Below are 20,074 nucleotides of genomic sequence, written 5' to 3'. Positions count from 1 at the left end.
TACCTCCTGACGCAGGACTCGGGACAGATCATCCCCCTCATTGTGGAAAGTTGTATTCGGTTCATCAATCTCTATGGTAAGCCATGAACTGCGGAATTCTTACTTTTAAAAATAACCACTGGGAATAGTTCAGTAAATGTGTCTTTCCGCTGAATATTTAATTGGTGGGAAATGGGGGACCTGGAGGCTGTAAGGGGACCTTTCACTCTGTTTCTCCCCCGTTCTCTTTAGGTCTTCAGCACCAGGGGATCTTCCGAGTGTCCGGCTCCCAGGTGGAAGTCAATGACATTAAAAATTCGTTTGAGAGAGGTAATTGCAACTCATGGGAAAAGCCATCATTTTCTGGAGAGCGAGGTGGCATACGCCCTCTGTATACCTTCGAAACCTTTCTCTTTGCATTTATTTCCTTTTGGAAATTGAAGTAAGAATCTACGTAGGGCAGTTAAGAAATGCAGTGCCATGTGATCTTGCATAAGGCTTCGTCATTGAGTATTGGAGAGCATGTGAGGCTGTGTCCTGGGTGAGAACTGGCAGTGATCATCCTGGGCACATGTGTTCAGGGGCACAGGAGGGGCCCTGGAAGCTGGCGAGGACGGCCCTGGGCCTGGCAAGCAGGTGTTTGAGGTTCATGTCCGTTTCCTTGTTGGGAACTCTTTCCTTCCATCCCCATGCTCCTTCCCCGTGGCTAGTGGTACCTTATTGCTGTCCACAGTTGGCTGTCACTTAAGTCCTACTAAGCTGTTCATTAGCTCATTATGACTAGCAAAACCATACTCTTCTGTGTCAGGCAGACCTAGAATCCATCAGACTTCCCATTTACTAATTTGGGCCAAGTTACTCCACTCTCTTACTTCGGCCTCGGTTTCCTCATCTGCAAAAATGCCAGGGTTGGTGTTGAGGATTAGGTGTCATCCATGAGAATGCCCAGCTCTTTAGCGATGGCTCTGGGTTATTAACGCTCTCCAGTTATAGCGATCTGGACGCACCTGCCCCTTCCTTCCTCTGCACGGAAGCCAGGCGGGGAACTCAGAGGGAGGGGCATGGTGGCATGGAGACAGGGCTGCTTTCTCTCCCGGCCCCGTGTCCGCTGGCCCAGGCTTGGCAGAGAGCCCTTGAAATTCTGAAACCTTGGTTGGAGAGTAAACGTGGAGCCAGATTGCTTTCCTGTTCCAAATTCTCAGGCTGACAGGATGTGCAGAGCGGAGCAGCCTCCCCTGTCGGCAGCTCGGGGTTCCAGGTCTCGAACGTGGACCACGTTCAGGAGAAGCCGAAACGTAGTAAAGCCGCAGGTTCCCATGCCAGCCGCACAGGCATCATTAGCTTTCCCTGGCGATCCCCCTGATGTCTGTTATTTGTTTGTGACCTTTCTGGGTGAGGCTTTGTCACACTGGATACAAAATATATATTTTGGTACGTTTTTGTTCGGTGATTTCCACCGAGGAGCAGAGAAAAGGGACATGTCCCAGAAACTGCCTCAAGAGGGGGAAAAAACAAAAACAAGTTAAAATGCAGGGTGCAATTATTGTGAACTTTAGAAGAGAAAAGCAGTCTTGTGAATAAAAGGCAGAATTCGATTTAAGACTGCATGATATTATGCTGAGTTTGAGGATTTTATCTCAATTTCTCAGGGAGGTGGACTAGCCAGGCCACTGAGCTAGTATTTTTGAACTCTGCTCATCATACAGAAATAATATAATTTCATATTTGTGACATATATATTTTTTTTTAATTTCCACTTTCCATACACATTAGGGCACATTTTCAAATCCCACTGTCTGATTTCAAAATCTTCCACTGCTCACGGCAGCTTCCAAATATGCTGGGAGCACCACCTTGCCACTTTGAAAAACACTTATTAATTTAATTACAGGTGTCCACAGTCGGGGGGGGGGGGGGGGCAGACCTTGTAATATTTTTTTATACATTTTGCTGATCCAGATAGGACAGCCAGACAGCCCTGTATTACATCTTTTTCCCAGTGGGTTAAGAATGTAGTATTTGAATTCATGTCAAAACTAAGATTACAGATTTTTAGCCTCAAAAAGAAAAGAAAAAAAAACTTGGGTAAAATTTCAAATCCCACAATATTTTATTTTAGGATTTTGGTAGCTTGAAAGGGATTATTTGGTAGCAAAAGATTTTTTAAAAACCTTTATTTTTAGTCCACTATTTTTAACTTAATCATGGGGTGGTATCTCTAAACCATTTCTTTTTAGTACCATATAATCTTTCACAAAGTATAATTAAAAGATACATGTATATATAGAAGTCTGTGTGTGTGTAGAAGAAAAAGAAACACTGCCTATCACTAATTTTTATTTTTATTTTTTTTTTAGGTGAAAACCCCTTGGCCGATGACCAGAGTAACCACGATATTAACTCAGTTGCTGGCGTTCTGAAGCTCTATTTCCGTGGGCTGGAAAACCCCCTCTTTCCTAAGGAAAGATTTAATGATCTGATTTCATGTATCAGTAAGTGGACTTCATTTTTCGGTCTTTTCCCACCAGAATTGTTTCACTACCCAGTTTCCTGGAAAAGGCAGTGGCCCCTCTCCACATGTCCTCCCCACCCCCTCTCTGCCCTGTTACCACCAGATTTCTGAGGCCATTTGTTTTCTTTCTGGATGCAGCATGAGTCACCCTCCCAGCTGTGGCCTCGCCCTTCGCTGAGTGGGCTTTGCTCCTGAACTTGCTCAGGCTCCATAGAGCCCACGAGCTTCCCACTGAGAGCCCGGAATAAAGCGGAAAGGCAGGTGCCAACGGCTGAGGGAGAGGACGAAGTTATAAGCATGGAACTATAACTTCTTCCTGGCGTTTGGTGCTTTGTCTTCTCCACCAATCTTAGGAGTGGGGTAATTTATCCATCTTGGATGTTATTTCAAGAAATAAGGTAAACTGAGCCCCGGCCGGTGGCCCAGTGGTTAGAGCACCTGCCCCCGCACTGAAGGGCACATACTTGGGTTGCCGGGGTTCGTTCCCCGGCCCCTGTCGGGCACCTTGGGAGGCAACGCATCAAAGTCTCCCTCCCCCTCCTCTCCCTCTTCCTTCTTCCCTTCCAGTCTGTCTGAAAGCTATGGAAAGATATCCTCTGGTGAGGACTAAAAAAAAAAATTTTTTTTTTTTAATTTTTAAAAGAAGATAAACTGAGATAAATGATCATCATCACAGTGCCGGGCGCCAGGTGGCAGTTATCTGCCGGTGGGCCCCGGCTCCTAGGCCACATTGCGCTGGGACGGTGGGTGATGCGTTAGGAAGCTAGTAGGCGTCAGCAGAGTGAAGTACTGCTGTTTTCCTCAGTGGGGGCTTCGGACACTGCAGGAGGGAAGGTGAACGTAATGTCAGGAATCGGGTGTTAACTGCACGTGAGTTCCATATGTCTAAAAGTGCAGCGCCCCCTTAAGTCCATTTTCTCGGGCAAGGGTCTAGGGCCGGCGTACATCACACAGTGAGGGCCTTGGCACGTACCAAGCTTTACTCTGATAAGGAAACCTCCTCCCTCAGCTTTCCAGCTCCACACCTGAGTCAGCAAGTCCTGTTGACTTTGCCTCAAGAAATGTTTCTACTCGGCCCCTTCCCCATCCTTACCTCCATATTCCCCCTGAAGCTGCTGTTAGGGTCTCTCACTTCTGGGTTTTGCCCTCACTCCACATCTTTCCATGTTTCATGTTGCAGCTAGATGTAAAAAGACAAACTGGGTGACATCACTGCCCCCGCCTCCTGTTTAAAAACCCATTTTAATATTTCCCACCTAAAAAGAAACTCCTTAGTATGGGAAGTTCTTAGAATAAAATTCTTTCTCTATCTGATCTCTCTCTCTCTACTTCTGGGCTTTCATCTCCTGTCGCCCTGCCCTGTCTGCTTTGTATTTCCACCGTAGCAAAGGGCAGGCACACTGGGCCATTCCCCACCTCTGCACCTCTGCCCCTGCTGCTTCGCCTGCTGCCCCTGAGGGCCGTCCACATCTGCTACAAAGCCTCGGCTGAACTGGCTCTCCGGCCAGACACCATTCTCCCCAAAGCGGAATCTGTCACTTTCTCCTCTGTCAGTGTTCCCCTGTGTACCTCTGTCTAACACCCCTGACTCCCTCTACTAGAGAGAGAGCTCAGGGAAAGATTTAGAATGTAGGCTCTGGACTCAAAGAGGCCAGGACCAAATCGTAGGTCCTAATTGCTCACCTAAAGCTATGTGACTTTAGACAGGTTTCTTAATCTCTCTGCACTTCAGCTCCCTAGCTATAAAATAGGGAGAATATTAGGTCACAGGTCATTGGGTTGTGAGAATCAAGTGAGTTAATGCAAGTAAAGTGCCAAGAACGGTGCCTGGCAGTTTGTTCAATGAAACGCCTATAGTTAAGCTCCAGAGGATTGTGAGGTTTTGATGGATTATTCCGTTTTGCAGTTTTCAACATTTGGCATAGTTCTATTCCAGGCACATAGTAAGTGTATAATTCACAGTTGTTAAATTGCATTTAAATGAAGAGTCAAAATTCCACCCAAATTCTTTTGTGTGGCATCCATACCTGAAGTCCTGGCTCTCCTTGGGTATGAATTCTCCAGTCCTAATTACGGTCACCCCCACCCCCATGCCGTCTGGTGTCTTCTGTGGTATCCAGAAGTGTGTCCGTGTGTCCGCTCCAAGGCCCTCGCACAGTCTGAGTCATCTCCGTGGGCCTCTGACCCAGCTGGAAAGAACTGGGAAGGAGGTGTCATTCTTCTGGAATTCTCCTTTGGCCATGTCCAAAGATTGCCCTCACATCCCAGCCAGAAAGTTTAAATCTGGAAAAATAATAAGCCGTCTACGAATGCTTAGAGGTTTTTTAGGCACATACATCACATCAGCATCTATACACATACCAGTTGGCAGAGCAATAGCTACATTGTTGGTTACTATTATACAATTATTTCATGCTTCCATTGGACGAGAAGAAATACTATTTCATTGTGGTTATTAAAAGTTGATGCCGTTGAGTCAAAATTATCTACATTCAAATCCTAGCTTTACCACTTGACAGCTATGTAACATTGGACAGAGATTAAGACTTAATCTCATTAAATATCTGTTTCTTTATTTCTTAGAGTCTTATGGAGAATAAATGGAACAATTCGTAGAAAGTTATAGAGGGTTTAGCATCCTGTCTGGTACATAGGAAGCCTCATTAAGTATTGCTAGCTATCATCATTACAGCTGTTAACAGCTACTACTATAAACTTGGGTCACATATGCCAATACTTGGGTTAGCCAATTACCAGTTTGTCTGTTCTCTTAAAAGGTTGGTGGTGGTGGTTGTTGTTTTTAACATAATTACTAAATGCATTTGAAAGTGATGTTAGTATAACAGAAGTTGTGTTGGTTCCAGCATGATTTTGCCCAGCACATTTAAATGTTTTGTAACAAAGACAAGTTTTCTACAATTTAAGAGTTAAGCTTAGCAAACTATGAAGACTAAGGGGAAAAAATGGGGAATCTCCAATATCTTTCTTTCCTGCAAGCAGTGCCTTATATGAAATGCTGCAAGTGCAAACAAAGACACTGCAAAGACATTTACCCCTGTGATCATTAAAACAATGGAGGGAATTAATAAAAATCAATGGATTAGTAATCCTTGGGTTAAATTTCATGAAAATAATCTCTATGGAAAACCAAAACCGTCCAGGACCTTCATCTCAAAAAAGCAGAAGCCCTGGGGTTCAAGTCGATAAGGATGCTAGATACATGCACCAGTACAGACTTCACTGTGCTAGCAATTTAAGTAGTATTGTTAATGTTTTGGATAGTGCTCTAGTTACAAACTTTTGCAGGTATTAACAATCTTTTTTACCCATAAGCTCTGTTATTTTTAGTGTACAGTTTTGCAGAATATGATATTTTCAAGAATACGGGAGGGCACTACATAGTATAACCCCTTTTCTTCCGACATGTAGTCTCTTGAAAAGAAGGGGTTTCTGACTATTATTGATTTATCTCTAGGTAAGCATTTTTTTTTCTTACCATTATGACCATGATGCATCTGTAGTTTTCTTAGATTTTTAGTGGAATCTTTGAGAATGGTATAATATGTCCATCATCATATCCTCTCATCGGTGTTACATACTTTTGACCATTTGAACCATTGATTCGGTGCCTACAGTGTGCAGGCACTTTATTTTTGCATCCACAAGGCTGAAAATCTAGTAGGGGAGATTGGTATGTGATAGAGGCACAAAGATTTAGGAATTGGCAGGGGAGAGAGGGCTCTCATGGAGATTAGAGGTTGTTCATGTCATGTTCTCCTGGCATTACTATAATTGGGTTTGACTTCCCCTAATAAGGCAATTGCATGTGACAGTTACTTTGTTTAGAAAAATCTTCCCTTTCATCTTTTCTAAGAGTTGCATAAACCTCTAGAACACCTCCTACTTTTTATTTACCTATTTTGGGATTGTTTGGGGAAAGGCTTTTTTATGGTGAGTTATCATTATGCCACATTTTTGCCCCTCAATACCACATTCTTTGGAAGCATATAGTATGTGTAGTAAGAGAATTGGTCTTAGCATTTTTTTTTTTTTTTTTTTACAGTGAACACTATTCTTTCTTCAATTCACTGCAAAAAAAAAAAAAAAAAAAAAAAAAAAAAAAAAAAATTAATTGCTTACCTGAAGACCTGGTGAACTCAAACGCAATGTAAATTTGAAGTGACTAACTGTAGTATCTCAGTTTCTCACCCAAAAGTTGATTTTTTTTTTTTTAAACCATCTACTTTGTGAATGGTTTTGGGAATGCTCCCGATGGTGCCCACACAGTCTGGGCAGCTTCTAGAGTGTGAGTTGTGGCTCTGCGATGCTCCAGGGCCAAAGTCCAAGTGCCTGGCTTTCCAAGAGCTCCCGGGCCATTTGTGGCCTCTGCTGGCTGCCTCCGGCCGCGAGCCCAGAGGGAATGCTTGCCTTCCACTTTACATTGTGTGTTAGTGCTTAGGGGGCTGCTCTGGACACGGGGAAGCATTTTTAGGGAGTAACTGTTCAACTTTCACAAAGCCAAACGTCGTCATGGTCGACTATTTGAAAATCACACAAAAGCACGAAGAGGAAAGGACTGCCATGCCCAACGCCACCTCCCAACGAGAATCACCCGTGTGGAGGCTCCCCATTGCATTTCCTTCGGCTCTCTTTCTGTTCCTGGACACACGCAACTTTCTTCAAAGCCAAAGTAGAACTATACTGTCCATTGTGCTCAGAATCTATCTTCTCTTTGACTTTTTTATTATACAGAATTTCAAGCACCTACAAAAGGGTACAGAACAACCTAATGAGCCCCAGGGTAAGTGGTCACCTAGATTTAACAACCTTCATGTAGGCAAAACGGTCCCACCTACACCCCTTTCATCGTCCCACTGACATCATATCACTTCACCTGTATGTATCTCTGGACAGGAAGGTTCTTTTCTCATCTTTATATATACAACTTAGCCACAATGCCATTATTATACCTAAAAAGTAACAATGATTCATTGAAATTATCGAATAGCCAGTCAGTATTTAAAAAACACACACAACTGTTTATTGTGCTATTAATATGTGGTCACTGTAGGTATATTAGAAAATAAACTAGAAAAACAAATCACCTGAATTCCTCTACACAAAGATAACTACATTTGCCTTTTTAATGGCTTTCCAGATTTTTTTCTGTACATACACCTATATTTTTAAAACCAGCTTCTCAAGATACATATCATACAGTTCATCCATTAAAGTGTATAATACAATAGTTTTTAGCATATTCACAGATGATGCACCCACCACTACAATCAATTTTAGAACATTTTCATGACTCCAAAAAGAAATCCCAATTAGGAAACACTTCCCATTTACTTTTAACCACCTCTACCCTCAGAAGTAGACAACTACTTACTATCTATAAATTCACCTATTTCGGCCATTTCCTAGAAATGGAGTTATACAATATGTGGTCTTTTGTGACTGGCTTCATTCACTTAGCATAATGTCTTAAGGTTCCTTCATGATGTAGCATGTATCAATACTCTATTGTCACATTATATGGGTATGTCACAACCACATACTTTTAATAAAAGTTGTGTCATATCAAGTGGCTGCTAATAGATGTGAGATTTCTTTTTGAAGATTCTAAAATTGATTAATGTAATGATTAATCAACTGTGAATATACTAAAAACCATTAAATTGTATACTTTAAATGTATGAACTATATGATATATAAATTATATCTCAAGAAATCTATCATTAAAAATTTTATCATACTGCCTAGGTGGCATGGCTTAGTGGTTGAGTGTCAACCCATGAACCAGGAGGTCACGGTTCGATTCCTGGTCAGGGTACATGCCCGGATAACAGGCTCAATCCCCAGTAGGGAGCAGGAGGCAGCCGATCAATGATTCTTTCATCATTGATGTTTCTATTCCTTCTCCCTTCCTCCCTCTCTAAAACCAATGAAAACATATTTTTTTAAAATTTATCATACTATATTTGCTCTTTGTAAACCACCTATTAAATTTAATGATATCATTAACATTCTCATATCTGTAAATGCGTTTTAAAATATAAATTGAAGTGGCCATGGAGTGGTTTTTATTTAATTTAACAAATCCCTTAGTTTTAGAAATTTAGATTGTTTCCACTGATTTCGCAATTACACAAAATGCTATGATGAGCCTTTTAGTGCACAAATCAGTTTGCTCGTTTCTAATTGTTTCATGAAAACTTTTGAATTCTTTTCCTGGTCCTCTAGTATATGTTTTTGTGACTAAAAATTCTTTCAGCTTTATTGCGAACATGGTTGTTTTCTCTCTGAACTTTAAATTTGTTTGATGCCTTATAACAGTTTTCTTTTACCCCCCCAAAATACTTTCTAGGCTTAGTATCTGAACTGAATAAGTAAAGCTTCCTGGGCTAAGACTCAGTTTCTTCATATGAACTTTAATATGATAATTCAGCAGAAGGAAAAACATTCTGTATATATTTCTACAGTGTTGCTATTTAACTAAGAAAGAACACCATGGCTTAATTCACAGTAATCTATCTCTTAATAGTTAATTAGAGAGAAGTCGCTAGCATTTCCTTTCCTACCTAGAAGAGCCACCGGTAACTCATCTCTAGGATAAGATACATACAGATGTACTAGACCAATGGTCAGCAAGCTGCGGCTCGCGAGCCACTGACCAAGACTCTCGATTCCAATAATTACAGGCTGTTGTTGTTCCTTGTGATTAAGCCCCTATCCCAGTGGCCGGCAAACTCATTAGTCAACAGAGCAGCAAACCGCACGCAGCTCAAGAGCTGCAGTTTGCCAACCACTATACTAGACTCTCTGGTTTTTTCCCCTTTTCCTGTTATTCATACACATCACTGTTATACTCACACAATTGATGAATTCCTAGGCATTATTAGAACCTAACAATACACATAACTGCCCTGGGACTGTTCAGTTCACCTTGAATATTGCTTCATGGACTGTGGAGCTCAGAAATCTTTGCGTGCTGGCTCTTCAATAAACCATTCCACATGTGGCCATCGGTTTCCTTTTTTGTCTTTATACTTAAAGATTAATTTGCATCTTGTGATTTATTCTTTGTTTTCTGGCAAACCAATACTTTTGCAAATAGTGCCACAGAAGACCTGGTGTTTCAAATAACACTAGTTTGAATTTTTTTGCCATTTTCTGAAGCGATCTGTGCTTTATGGGGAATGTTTCACACAAAGGTACATGGAGCTGTCAGACCCCTGGGCTGGGAAGTTGGGATTTCAATGTAGGAGCCTTGCCATGCTATAAAAAAAAGAATATAAATTAGCCTGTGGAGCTGGGAGCATGTGACCAAGATTGGAAGAATGCCATTTTTACCTAATTACATAAGATCTGAATTGTGGAGATGAAGCCCAGCATAAAAGAAATCCAAGTGAAATACTGGTTTTCCTCACTGACACCTTTTCTAGGGGAAAGATCCATCGCTTCACGCAGCTTAAAATTATGAAAGACTGAATTGCCACACTCGCAGCCAGCGAGGAATGCACTCTGATTAAGAGTGTCCGTAGCAGCCATAAATTTTGACCCGGTAACTGGACTCAGGAGAGTAAATGAGTCATTTGTGCGGAGCAGGACTGCTGTGGGATGCACACTGCAAGCCTGCTCAGCAAGCAGTCAGGTGACGTCTGAGTCCCGCTCACGGCCAGCGCTGTCCGAGGCCTCTGGGACAGACAGATGTGCTGCTACTTCAGGAATGCTAGCAATTCTGCTGTGCCTTGATTTATGTATACTGTAGCCGCAGAGAATGTATGCCTGACTTCGTTTCATTTAGTCTTTTTGGTGTCACTTTTTTTTTTTCGTTCCTGTGGCTTTTCTCTCCTGAAATCTTTCATTTGCATCTCACAGCACCCCCTCCCGATCTGTGCGTGTGTGTGTGTGTGTGTGTGTGTGTGTGTGTGTATGAGAGAGAGAGAGAGAGAGAGAGAGAGAGAGAGAGAGAGAGAGAGAGAGAGAGGGGGGGGGGAGAGGGGGGGAGAGAGGGAGGGAGAGGGAGAAAATATACATAGCAAAAATTTACTGCTTTAACCATTTTTAAGTGTACAGTTTAGGGGCATTAAACCATTCATCTCCAGAACTTTTTCATTTTCCCAGATTTGAAACGTTGTACCCAGTAAGCAATAACTTCCCATTCCTCCTTTCCCCTAATCTCTGCCAGGCACCATTCTGCTTTCTGTCTCTATGAATTGTAACTATTCTAGATGCCTCATAAAAGTCAAATCATACAATATTTCTCTTTATTTCTGGATTATTACACTTAGCATAATGTCTTCAAGGTTAAGGTTTATATTTTTAAGGCTGAATATTTTATTGAGTGCCTATACCATTTGTCCATGATTGAACATATAGGTTATTTCCAGCTCTTGAGTATTATGAATAACTGGGGGGGTCTGTGCACAAATTCGTGCACCTTGAAAGGAACTTTGGGTCGCAAGGCTGCAGTGGGCACAGGGGCAGGTCTCAGCCCATCCTCCATGCCCCCACCTGGCCCCACTTGTACCTGCCGATGGCATGGAGCAATTGGGGCCGGAGCCATCAATGGGTGCGAGCAGCGACTGCTGCCCTGATCACCCCTCAGGAGCAGGCGGAGGTGGAGAAGCTCTCGGGCAATCAGGGCCAACAGCACAAGCTCACACCTGCTGACAGCACCGAGCAATCTGCCTGGCGCTGGGCACCAGCAATGGGTTCAAGCAGCAGTGGGTGCAAGTGGGCCATTGCCGGCAGTGGTATGAAAGGTGGCTGCTGGCCCCAATCACCCCTCAGGAGCAGGAGAAGGTGGAGAAGCCCTGTGGGGCAATTGGGGCCAGTAGCCACCCCTCACACCCACTGACAGTGCCAAGAGATTGGGGCCAGCGCCAGCAGTAGGTGCAAGTGGAACCTGCACCAGCAGCAGGTGTGAGCGCTGGGCGGGACCATGGCGTGCAGGAGCAAAGAATTTTCAGTAACCACCAGAGGCTTGCCCTGATGATAGCAATCAGCACCTGGCCTTGGCCTGACACCACCCCCCTCACCTGCTTCACCATTCTGCTGCGGCTGTCACCCGCCATGTTCCACATGCGCCCCCTGGTGGTCAGCACATGTCATAGTGACAGGTTGTTCAATTGTTCCACCGTTTGGTTTTTATATAGATAGACTAGATGCCCAGTGCATGAATTCATGCACCAGTGGGGTCCCTCGGCCTGGCCTACAGGATCAAGCCAAAACCGACTCTCCAATGTCCCCCAAGGGGACCCAGATTTCAAGAGGGGGCAGGCCAGGCCGAGGGACCCCACTGATGCACGATCAGGGCCAGGGAGGGATATGGGAGGTTGGCCAGCTGGGGAGGGACTGCGGGAGGGTTCTAGGGCATGTCCTGCCCATCTTGCTAAGTCCCAATCAGCCAGACCCCAGCAGCAAGCTAACTTATCGGTTGGAGCATCTGCCCCTGGTGGTCAGAGCACATCATAGCAACTGGTCAACCAATTGACTGTCTGCCCCCTGGTGGTCAGTGCAGGTCAGAGTGAGCAGTGGCCTTAGCATATCATTAGCATATTACACTTTGATTGATTGAGTGGACAACCAGACACATAGCATATTAGACTCTTATTATATAGGATGCTGCTATGGAATTGGTATGTAAATATCTTTTGCCTTATTCTTTTTTCTTAATATTTTTATTGATTTCAGAGAGGAAAGGAGAGGGAGAGAGAGATGGAAACATCAATGATGCGAGAGAATCATTGATTGGCTGCTTCCTGCATACCGCCCACTGGGTATAGAGCCCGCAACCTAGGCATGTGCCCTTGACCAGAATTGAACCTGGGGCCCTTCAGTCTGCAGGCCAATTCTCTATGCACAGACAAAACACTAGGGCACCCTAATTCTTTTAAAATAAAATTTGTAACTGTCTTTATGGATAGGAAAACTAAGTTTAGAACTGAGTTATTGAAACCAAAGAATCTTGAATTAACATTAAGCTCCTTGGAAGTAATACCTGTATCTTCTTCTAGCCTGACAATTACTTGCACCTTATGGGATTTGACAAAGATTAAAGATTAATAATATATTAAGAGTGGTTCCTTTTGTATTCTTTCTTTCTTTTCTTTACCTCAAAAACCTCAAATCCAGCTTTCAGCTGCTAAAACCATCTCTCTCACTGATAGCTGACTATAACCATACACTTGGAGAAACAGTAGACTTAACTCTTTAAATATATATATATCGATTTCAGAGAAGGAGGAAGAAAGAGATAGAAACATCAATGATGAGAGAGAATCATTGATTGGCTGCCTCCAGCACATGCCCCACTGGGGATTGAGCCCACAACTTGGGCATGTTTCCTGACCAGGAATGGAACCATGACCACCTGGTTCATAGATCGATGCCCAACCACCGGGCTCTGCTGGCCAGGCTAGATTTAACTCTTGAAACACCCCCAGGTCTTCAGTAAACAATAGCAGAAGTGTTTTATTGTTGTTATTTTGTTTTTATTGTGACCCATTTTTAGCTCTCTGTGTGGCTGAAAGTAAGCAGAAATTATTGCCAATCAGGGGACCATTAATGGGACAATTAATCTTTATTACTTATTATTTACACAAATACGTTACACTTTGTGAGTGTTTGGGTTTGAATCATGAATGTAAAAACATTTCTGCACACACAATCTTTAATGACCAAGAAAATAAATGCTAGTAAATCTCAATGTTTACTTTTAAGAATGGGTCATCGTATTTATATATAATTTCACCTTTGAGTGATTTTGCTTGTTTGTTGAGATAGACTTTCTAAATACAGGAGTGCTAATTGTCTTTGTATCTTTAACTGAGAGGAGCAGCAGCAGTTATTTTCGTAATCAGTTATTTCAAGTAATAACCTTTTAACCATTTAATTTTGGATATGAAACAATAATTTAGCTATACCTAAATATATAGCATTTATAGATGCAAAATTATCCCCCATTAAACTCTCAGTGAGTTGCAAATTACTTCATCTGTAGGTATTTCATCTCCTCACTGTACAATATGGGTTTACCAAGTGGCCCGTGAAGTTGTCATGGAAGACAAACAGATCACTCCGGGATGTGTTATGATCCTACTGGGACGCTGGAATTGTTGCTAACTTAATTATTGAGTTCTTGTGGCCTCAGTAAATTTATGTACCTGTTTAATAACTTTTTAAAAGCCTCTTATTCTCTCTTTTCTGGGGGGGAAAAAATTCAAGAACATTGTCTGGGAAGTATATTAAACAAAGTACTTAAATTTAATAGATGTGCCCCTAACCTAATCTGTTCATAGTGTTATTTTTTCCCCCTTCATTTTGAAATACTTTGCAAATGAAAAGGTAGGATATACGTGCATTTATTTCCATATTACTGAAATCACACTATTATTAATTATAGATTTATGTTGAAAATGTTCAAGTGTTATAGGAATGTTAATTGGATGAGTATGTTTTACTTACCGTCTAGTTCAAGTTTCTGAAATCCCATTTTCTAAAAGAAGACAGCAACAATTCCAGCTATGGCATACTCAAAATGGGAATGAAAGTAATTTGTCCCAAGGATACAGATAACTTATTTATTGTTTTTGCAAACACCTCCGTGGTTAAATTAGAATATTCCTAATACATTTCTCACCTTTTCAGCCGTGCAGAGAGGAAAATAGAATGCCTGGGTAAACTGGTGGTTTGATAAGTGGAAAGTAGCTGGGTCAGCACCTGAGGTTCCAGGGACCTGAGCTTGGCATGAGTGATAAGGCAGTGCTTCTCAGCCCTGGCTGCAGGAAGACTCTTGGGCATCAGCATTTTTAAACATCTCCCCAGGTGATTCCACGTTAAGGTTGAGAACCTCTGCTTTAAAAGGATTGGAGTAGGAAATTGCATTAGGAGAGTATTAAATGGTCCAAGTTTGTAATAATAATGTTTTCAACTAAGACTTTTCAGTGAGATAATCAGAGGGTAGAAACAACAAGGTTTATGTCCCACACAAGTGAGAAAATGAATGAAGCAAAGATACTGTCTTCATAAGAGTCCTGGTCCTAACCTTGAGACTGGGTGAGGTTGCCATTGAAGAGAACCAAGTAGAGATCCTTGAGGGGAAAAGGTTAAAAACCTGGCAAGTGGGGGGAGAATCAATTCGCTATCCTATTAGAAGCTAAAGCCTGAGGTTTTCAAGTGGACTACATCTCCAGATCAATTCAGAATAAGTGCAGTAATATGAAATTATAGTAAGCTCTTAAAAATATTTTTGAAATAACATTGAAATATTTTCCTCAAATGTATGCTTATTGGGTATCTTCAAAGCATCTTTATAAAGATACTTTGAAATCCAAGAAAGACAACCAGACATATGAAGATAAATTAGGTTCTATCCCAGCTCCATGCCTCCAGCCAGCTGACCTTGGGTAAGCCACGTTCCCAGTTCTCACCTTCCTAATCCAGTAATCGGGGATGACAATACATGCCACGCCCACTCCATAGTATTGTTTTCCACATTAAATCAGATAACGAACGTGAAAATGTGGTTTAAAATGTGAATCATTAGGCAGATAATGGATTATTAACAATAACCATTTTGCTGCTGATCGTAAGCACTTTAGTATTGAGAAGCTTTGGACAATTTGTATTCCTGGAAAGAGATAAAATGATACTAGGAAATCCCAGGTACCCATCTCCTCAGATATCTCACCGTAGTCCAGGGAAGGCAGGGTAAGGAAATGAATAGTTATGTCAATTCTATGAAAGCAGGAATCCTATCACTAGTGTACTCCTCATGTCTAACTCGGTGCTTGAAACCTAGCAGGCTCTCCTAAAATATTTTGTTTAAAAAATGTATGAAATAATATAAATCAAGGTAAAAGTCATATAAATAAAATAGTGTGGTGGTTTGGGGAGACGGTATTGCCTGAATCATAGTAATTTACAAACAAATATATGAGGGATTCATGAATAATGGGGGGAAGGAGACTGTCCCCCAAAGCTACTTTATTTAACATGGAGCAAAAAAGGCATTGAAACCATATCAGATGCAAAATCAAGAAATAGCAAGTGAAAAATGATTTCTTAAATCTAGAAGACTCCAGGTTGCTCAAGGCCAAGACCATGAAAATCAGGGGAAGCAGTTATGGGTCGGAGGAGAAGCCTTCAGAAATGGGGATACACTCAGGATGGTTGCTTATGCACTGTATTGGTTATGACTACATCTCCCCCAAGGGCAAGGGACTGCCTCTGTCCGGATGTGAAGTGTGTTCTGCTCTCCGTGCGGCGGGTGAAAGGATCCTGACCATGTCCTCTTCTCTCTGCAGGAGTAGATAATCTCTATGAGAGGGCGCTTCACATCCACAAACTCCTCCTGACCTTGCCCCGGTCGGTCCTCATAGTGATGAGGTACCTCTTTGCCTTCCTCAATCAGTAAGTACCATAGTGCCCTGCCAAGATGCCCATCTGAATTCTATTGGCACAGCTCTGAATGCTGCCTTTGTTTCTGGATTCTGTAAAACGTTCATTGGGTTTCATTTATCAGCAGACAAACGTGATTGAGGATGGACTGAAGGTACATTTTTTTTCCTCAGCAGATCAAGGCCGATGTATAATAGATGAAAGATGCAGAAACTATGGTCGTAAATGCAAAAATATACAAATAGCACTAAAAAGAGCACTTTTCAGTGATATCATGAATGTTTTTGTCAAAATGGTATAAACCACCTGCTCATTGCAAAAAAATTTTTGTAATGTTTTAATGTGGTGGTGGAGGAAGGAGAGGAATTATAGATGAGTCTTACACACAGATCCAAAAAGAAATTTCTGCAAATTCAATACAATGAGACCTTGTCATGCAAAAGATATTTCTAAAACCTCTTTTTAAACATGTAGTAGATAGAAGTCTTAAAAATCACTGCATTGTTTTCAAAGAAACTTTTACTCTTAATTTAAGCAACTTGATTTTTAGTGTGTTGCTTCCTGCTACCTGAGCTCCATTATGAGAACATCTTCCCCGAGTCATATGGAGGAATCCTTGTTATTCAGTGTTTCGATGAGCGATTAGAAACAAAGAAATCCAGGAGGAGGTGACTTGGGGAATGGCCTTCTCTTTCTGGCATGGGTTCTCCCTTCTTAAAATTGGGAAATTTCCTCTTCTCTGTTTCACTGGAGGTTTTAAGTTCTCACAAGCCATGGGGATTTTTTACAACCCTGTTGACTATTCCTGAAATCATACCTATTCGGTTGAGCTTAGAAACCAAGTATCGCACAATAGGGAAATGCTGGCACGGAACCATACAGAATGGAACTACAACAGCCACCAGTGACCATAGGAACCCACTTGTACAGGAGTCACCACTAAAAATAAGCAGTATAGGTATAGACTAGGTTTAGGTTAAATAGATGCCATGCATTTTTACCTTTAAATAGCCTACTCAGTCTAATCACCATTTTGTACACCTGAAACTAATATAATATTGTGTGTAAACTGTAACTGAAAAAAAATTTTTTTTAGATATATTTCATTGATTTTTTTACAGAGAGGAAGGGAGAGAGATAGTTAGAAACATCAATGAGAGAGAAACATCGATCAGCTGCCTCCTGCACACCCCCACTGGGAATGTGCCCGTAACCAAGGTACATGCCCTTGACCGGAATCGACTTGGGACCCTTCAGTCTGCAGGCCGACGCTCTATCCACTGAGCCAAACCGGTTAGGGCTCCACCTATACTTTTTAAAATATAAAATCAAAACGTGGAAAAATAACATTTTTTGCTTTTCAAGCCTGAACTGAATTAAAGACCCCGGACAATGAACTGTGGCCCTGCCCATTGAGTTTACGTGTGTCTTTTGAAAATTAAACCATTCTTACTCTGACTCTCACTTCTCCTTCCGGCATCCATTTTCAAGACAATCTGTAACATGATCGTGGCTGTTATTGTGAACTCTCTTTTTTTGAGACTATGTTTGAGGAATGGCAGAAGGGAAAGACATATGTTAGCTGAGGAAATTATGCTTTTGTGTTTTCTACTGTCTAGGGCTATCTTATTTCCAAAAGAGGGTAAAGTATCATGTCATGTGGTTTCCCCATTTCTTTGTGCCTGTCACCATCTCACAAAGGTAGTTGAGTATCTTCTTTCTCCTTCCATTTGTCATCTGTTCACCTGGATTTTACATTTCCTTTCAAGACCGACACTTTATACGCTGCCAGATAGCATCTCCAGGCTCTCCCTGGGACAGTCAGTACCTTGCTCCTGTGGTAGAGGCGCAGCGATCGAGAGCTGGCTTCCTTGGGGTCGTATGTCCACTGATGAAATTTAGAAACTAGTGCTAGACGACCGGAAGCCTCCCCCACGTTTGTAGTTTCCCAGCTTTCGGTGGAATGAGAGAACTGAGGATTCTTTTCCCCTTTTCTTCATCCAGTGTTGGTCGTCTTACCCAAAAGCAAATTACAGGGGTGGCGTTGTCTGCTTTCTTTCAGTGGTTACAGAGAATTAGGTGCTTTGTTTTCCTCGGGGCTTTCCTCAAGATTTATAGGAGAAAACTGAAATCTGAGATGTTTTTGAGTAGTGGGAGGGCAATTTTAAAAAATACCCATAAAAAAAATACCCATAAAGCTTTATGGAGATTGCTACTGTCCTGCCCAGGCTTACGTGAGCAGCATTTACAGCCTGACCACAGTGTTTGCAAATGAAACTCACTTACTTGATTCCAGTTTCCATTGTAGAAGAGATGATCTTGACTCCCTTGTGGCTTTGAAAAATGCCTCTTCAGTAAGGGGACTTGTATTACCCTTTCAGTTTCTATCTCGTTGAAGGGTTATAAGTCACCCTGACTTTCTTTAGCGTTTGCTAAGCCAACTTAAATTAGGATGGAATATCATTTTCATCTAATAATAAAAATCAAAGAAAATATTTTAGATTCCTATTTTCAAAATATGTAATATCTTATTAAACATTCATCTTCTTACCCCAACCCTTCCCCACTTGTTCATTTATAACTCCTTCTTGCTTCCTTTCGAAGTCTTTCACAATACAGTGATGAGAACATGATGGACCCTTATAACCTGGCCATTTGCTTTGGCCCAACGTTGATGCCCGTCCCGGAAATACAGGATCAAGTATCCTGCCAGGCTCATGTTAATGAAATTGTCAAAACCATCATCATCCACCACGAGACTATCTTCCCGGATGCTAAAGAGCTGGACGGGCCCGTTTATGAGAAATGTATGGCTGGAGACGACTACTGGTAAGTTAAAGAATGTTTAGTCCTTCCTCCCCTGGAAAAACTATGGAAGAATAGGGATCAACTTTTTAAGAAAAGGAATTGCCCATAAATTGCCAGTGCTTCCAACGAACAGAAAAGAAGTGGCAGTAGGAACACTTGAGATAAATTAGAATGGCAAGATCCATGACCACCCTGGCTCCTTCTTATAGAAAGTCATTTCTTTTCCCCAAGGACGGCATATTTTTAGTTACATCTACCGTATCGTGGCTTTTGTAGAGAATAATGGTTTTGATATTATACAGAACTATGTTAATTTCTACTAGTACATCAAGAAAAGATAACTGTTTGAATGGACAGGTCTTATTTTCATTCTGCAATAGTTTTAATTCTATATAAAGTGGTTTCTCATTTTTAAAAGGAGCTTTATTAACCAAATGTGTTTTTTTTCATTCTTATTTTTTAAAATATATTTTATTGACTTTAGAGCAAGGGAGAGAGAGAAACATTGATGTGAGAGCGAAACATCAATCAGTTGCCTTCTGTACACACCCAACCAGAGACCATGCTCAGAACCTGATGATGTGCCCTGACCAGGAATCGAACCAGCAACCTTTTGGTGCACAGGATGACATCCAACCAACTGAGGCACACTGGCCAGGGCCATTCTTACTTAATATTATCCTAACTAACTGTAATAGTGGTTATTTTTAGCAAAATATTTACATTAATATATTGTTGAAATAATAAATTTTTCATTTTACTTATTTTTACTTGAGTTTATTAGGATGACATTGGTTATTAAAAATCAATAGGTTTCAAGTTTACAATTCTATCACGCATCATCTGTATATTGTATTGTGTATTTACCACCCAAAGTCAGGTCTTCTTTTATCGCCATTTAATCCTCCCTATACATTCTTCTACCATCCCTTACCCCCCTATCCCTCTGGTAATACCCATGCTGTCGGGATAGCAGTTTTTTAACATGGCAGTATAAACATCTTTCAGTGAGCAGTGAAAATGAAGGAGATATAGTCAATTGAATAATACCAATGATAGAACACCCTAAGTGGTTTGTGGTTTATGTTTATAATTTGATATATGAGCCCCAACTTCTAGGAGATTGTATATGATCAATGGAAGTAGCTTGATTCCTTGAGGCCCCCCCCCCCCTCTCCTCAGGGCATATGATCTCTCTTACTCCTCACAGTCACTCTACCAAGTAAGTTAAGAGACCAAGGAGCTTGTCCAATGACTGGTAGCAACTGGAGACAGCCCACTGGAGACAGGTCTGTCTGATTCCAAACCCACACGAGTCCTCCCCCTTCACAGCTGCTCCCAGCCTCACTCGGAAACCCCCCGCGG

The 20,074-nt window shown here is 41.7% G+C and overlaps 1 protein-coding gene across 3 annotated transcripts in view; it reads left to right on the top strand.

The window, feature by feature from the left end:
• Positions 1-20,074, top strand: part of SRGAP1 (SLIT-ROBO Rho GTPase activating protein 1) — a 261,746-nt gene that overhangs the window by 218,606 nt on the left and 23,066 nt on the right. For all 3 annotated transcript variants that reach the window (XR_014794476.1, XM_084877575.1, XM_084877574.1), the window contains 5 exons: positions 16-76; positions 232-309; positions 2,337-2,471; positions 15,808-15,913; positions 18,506-18,730. Coding sequence is in view for 2 of the 3 variants with exons in the window: in XM_084877575.1 (XP_084733701.1) it covers positions 16-76; positions 232-309; positions 2,337-2,471; positions 15,808-15,913; positions 18,506-18,730 (605 nt within the window). In the remaining variant the exon portion in view is untranslated. The remainder of the gene's footprint in view (positions 1-15; positions 77-231; positions 310-2,336; positions 2,472-15,807; positions 15,914-18,505; positions 18,731-20,074) is intronic.

Source organism: Pipistrellus hanaki, assembly GCF_964339955.1.
Source record: "Pipistrellus hanaki genome assembly, chromosome: 3".
Taxonomy (NCBI): Eukaryota; Metazoa; Chordata; class Mammalia; order Chiroptera; family Vespertilionidae; genus Pipistrellus; species Pipistrellus hanaki.
Note: the sequence above shows the minus strand (reverse complement) of the source record. Positions and strands in the feature narration are given on the sequence as shown.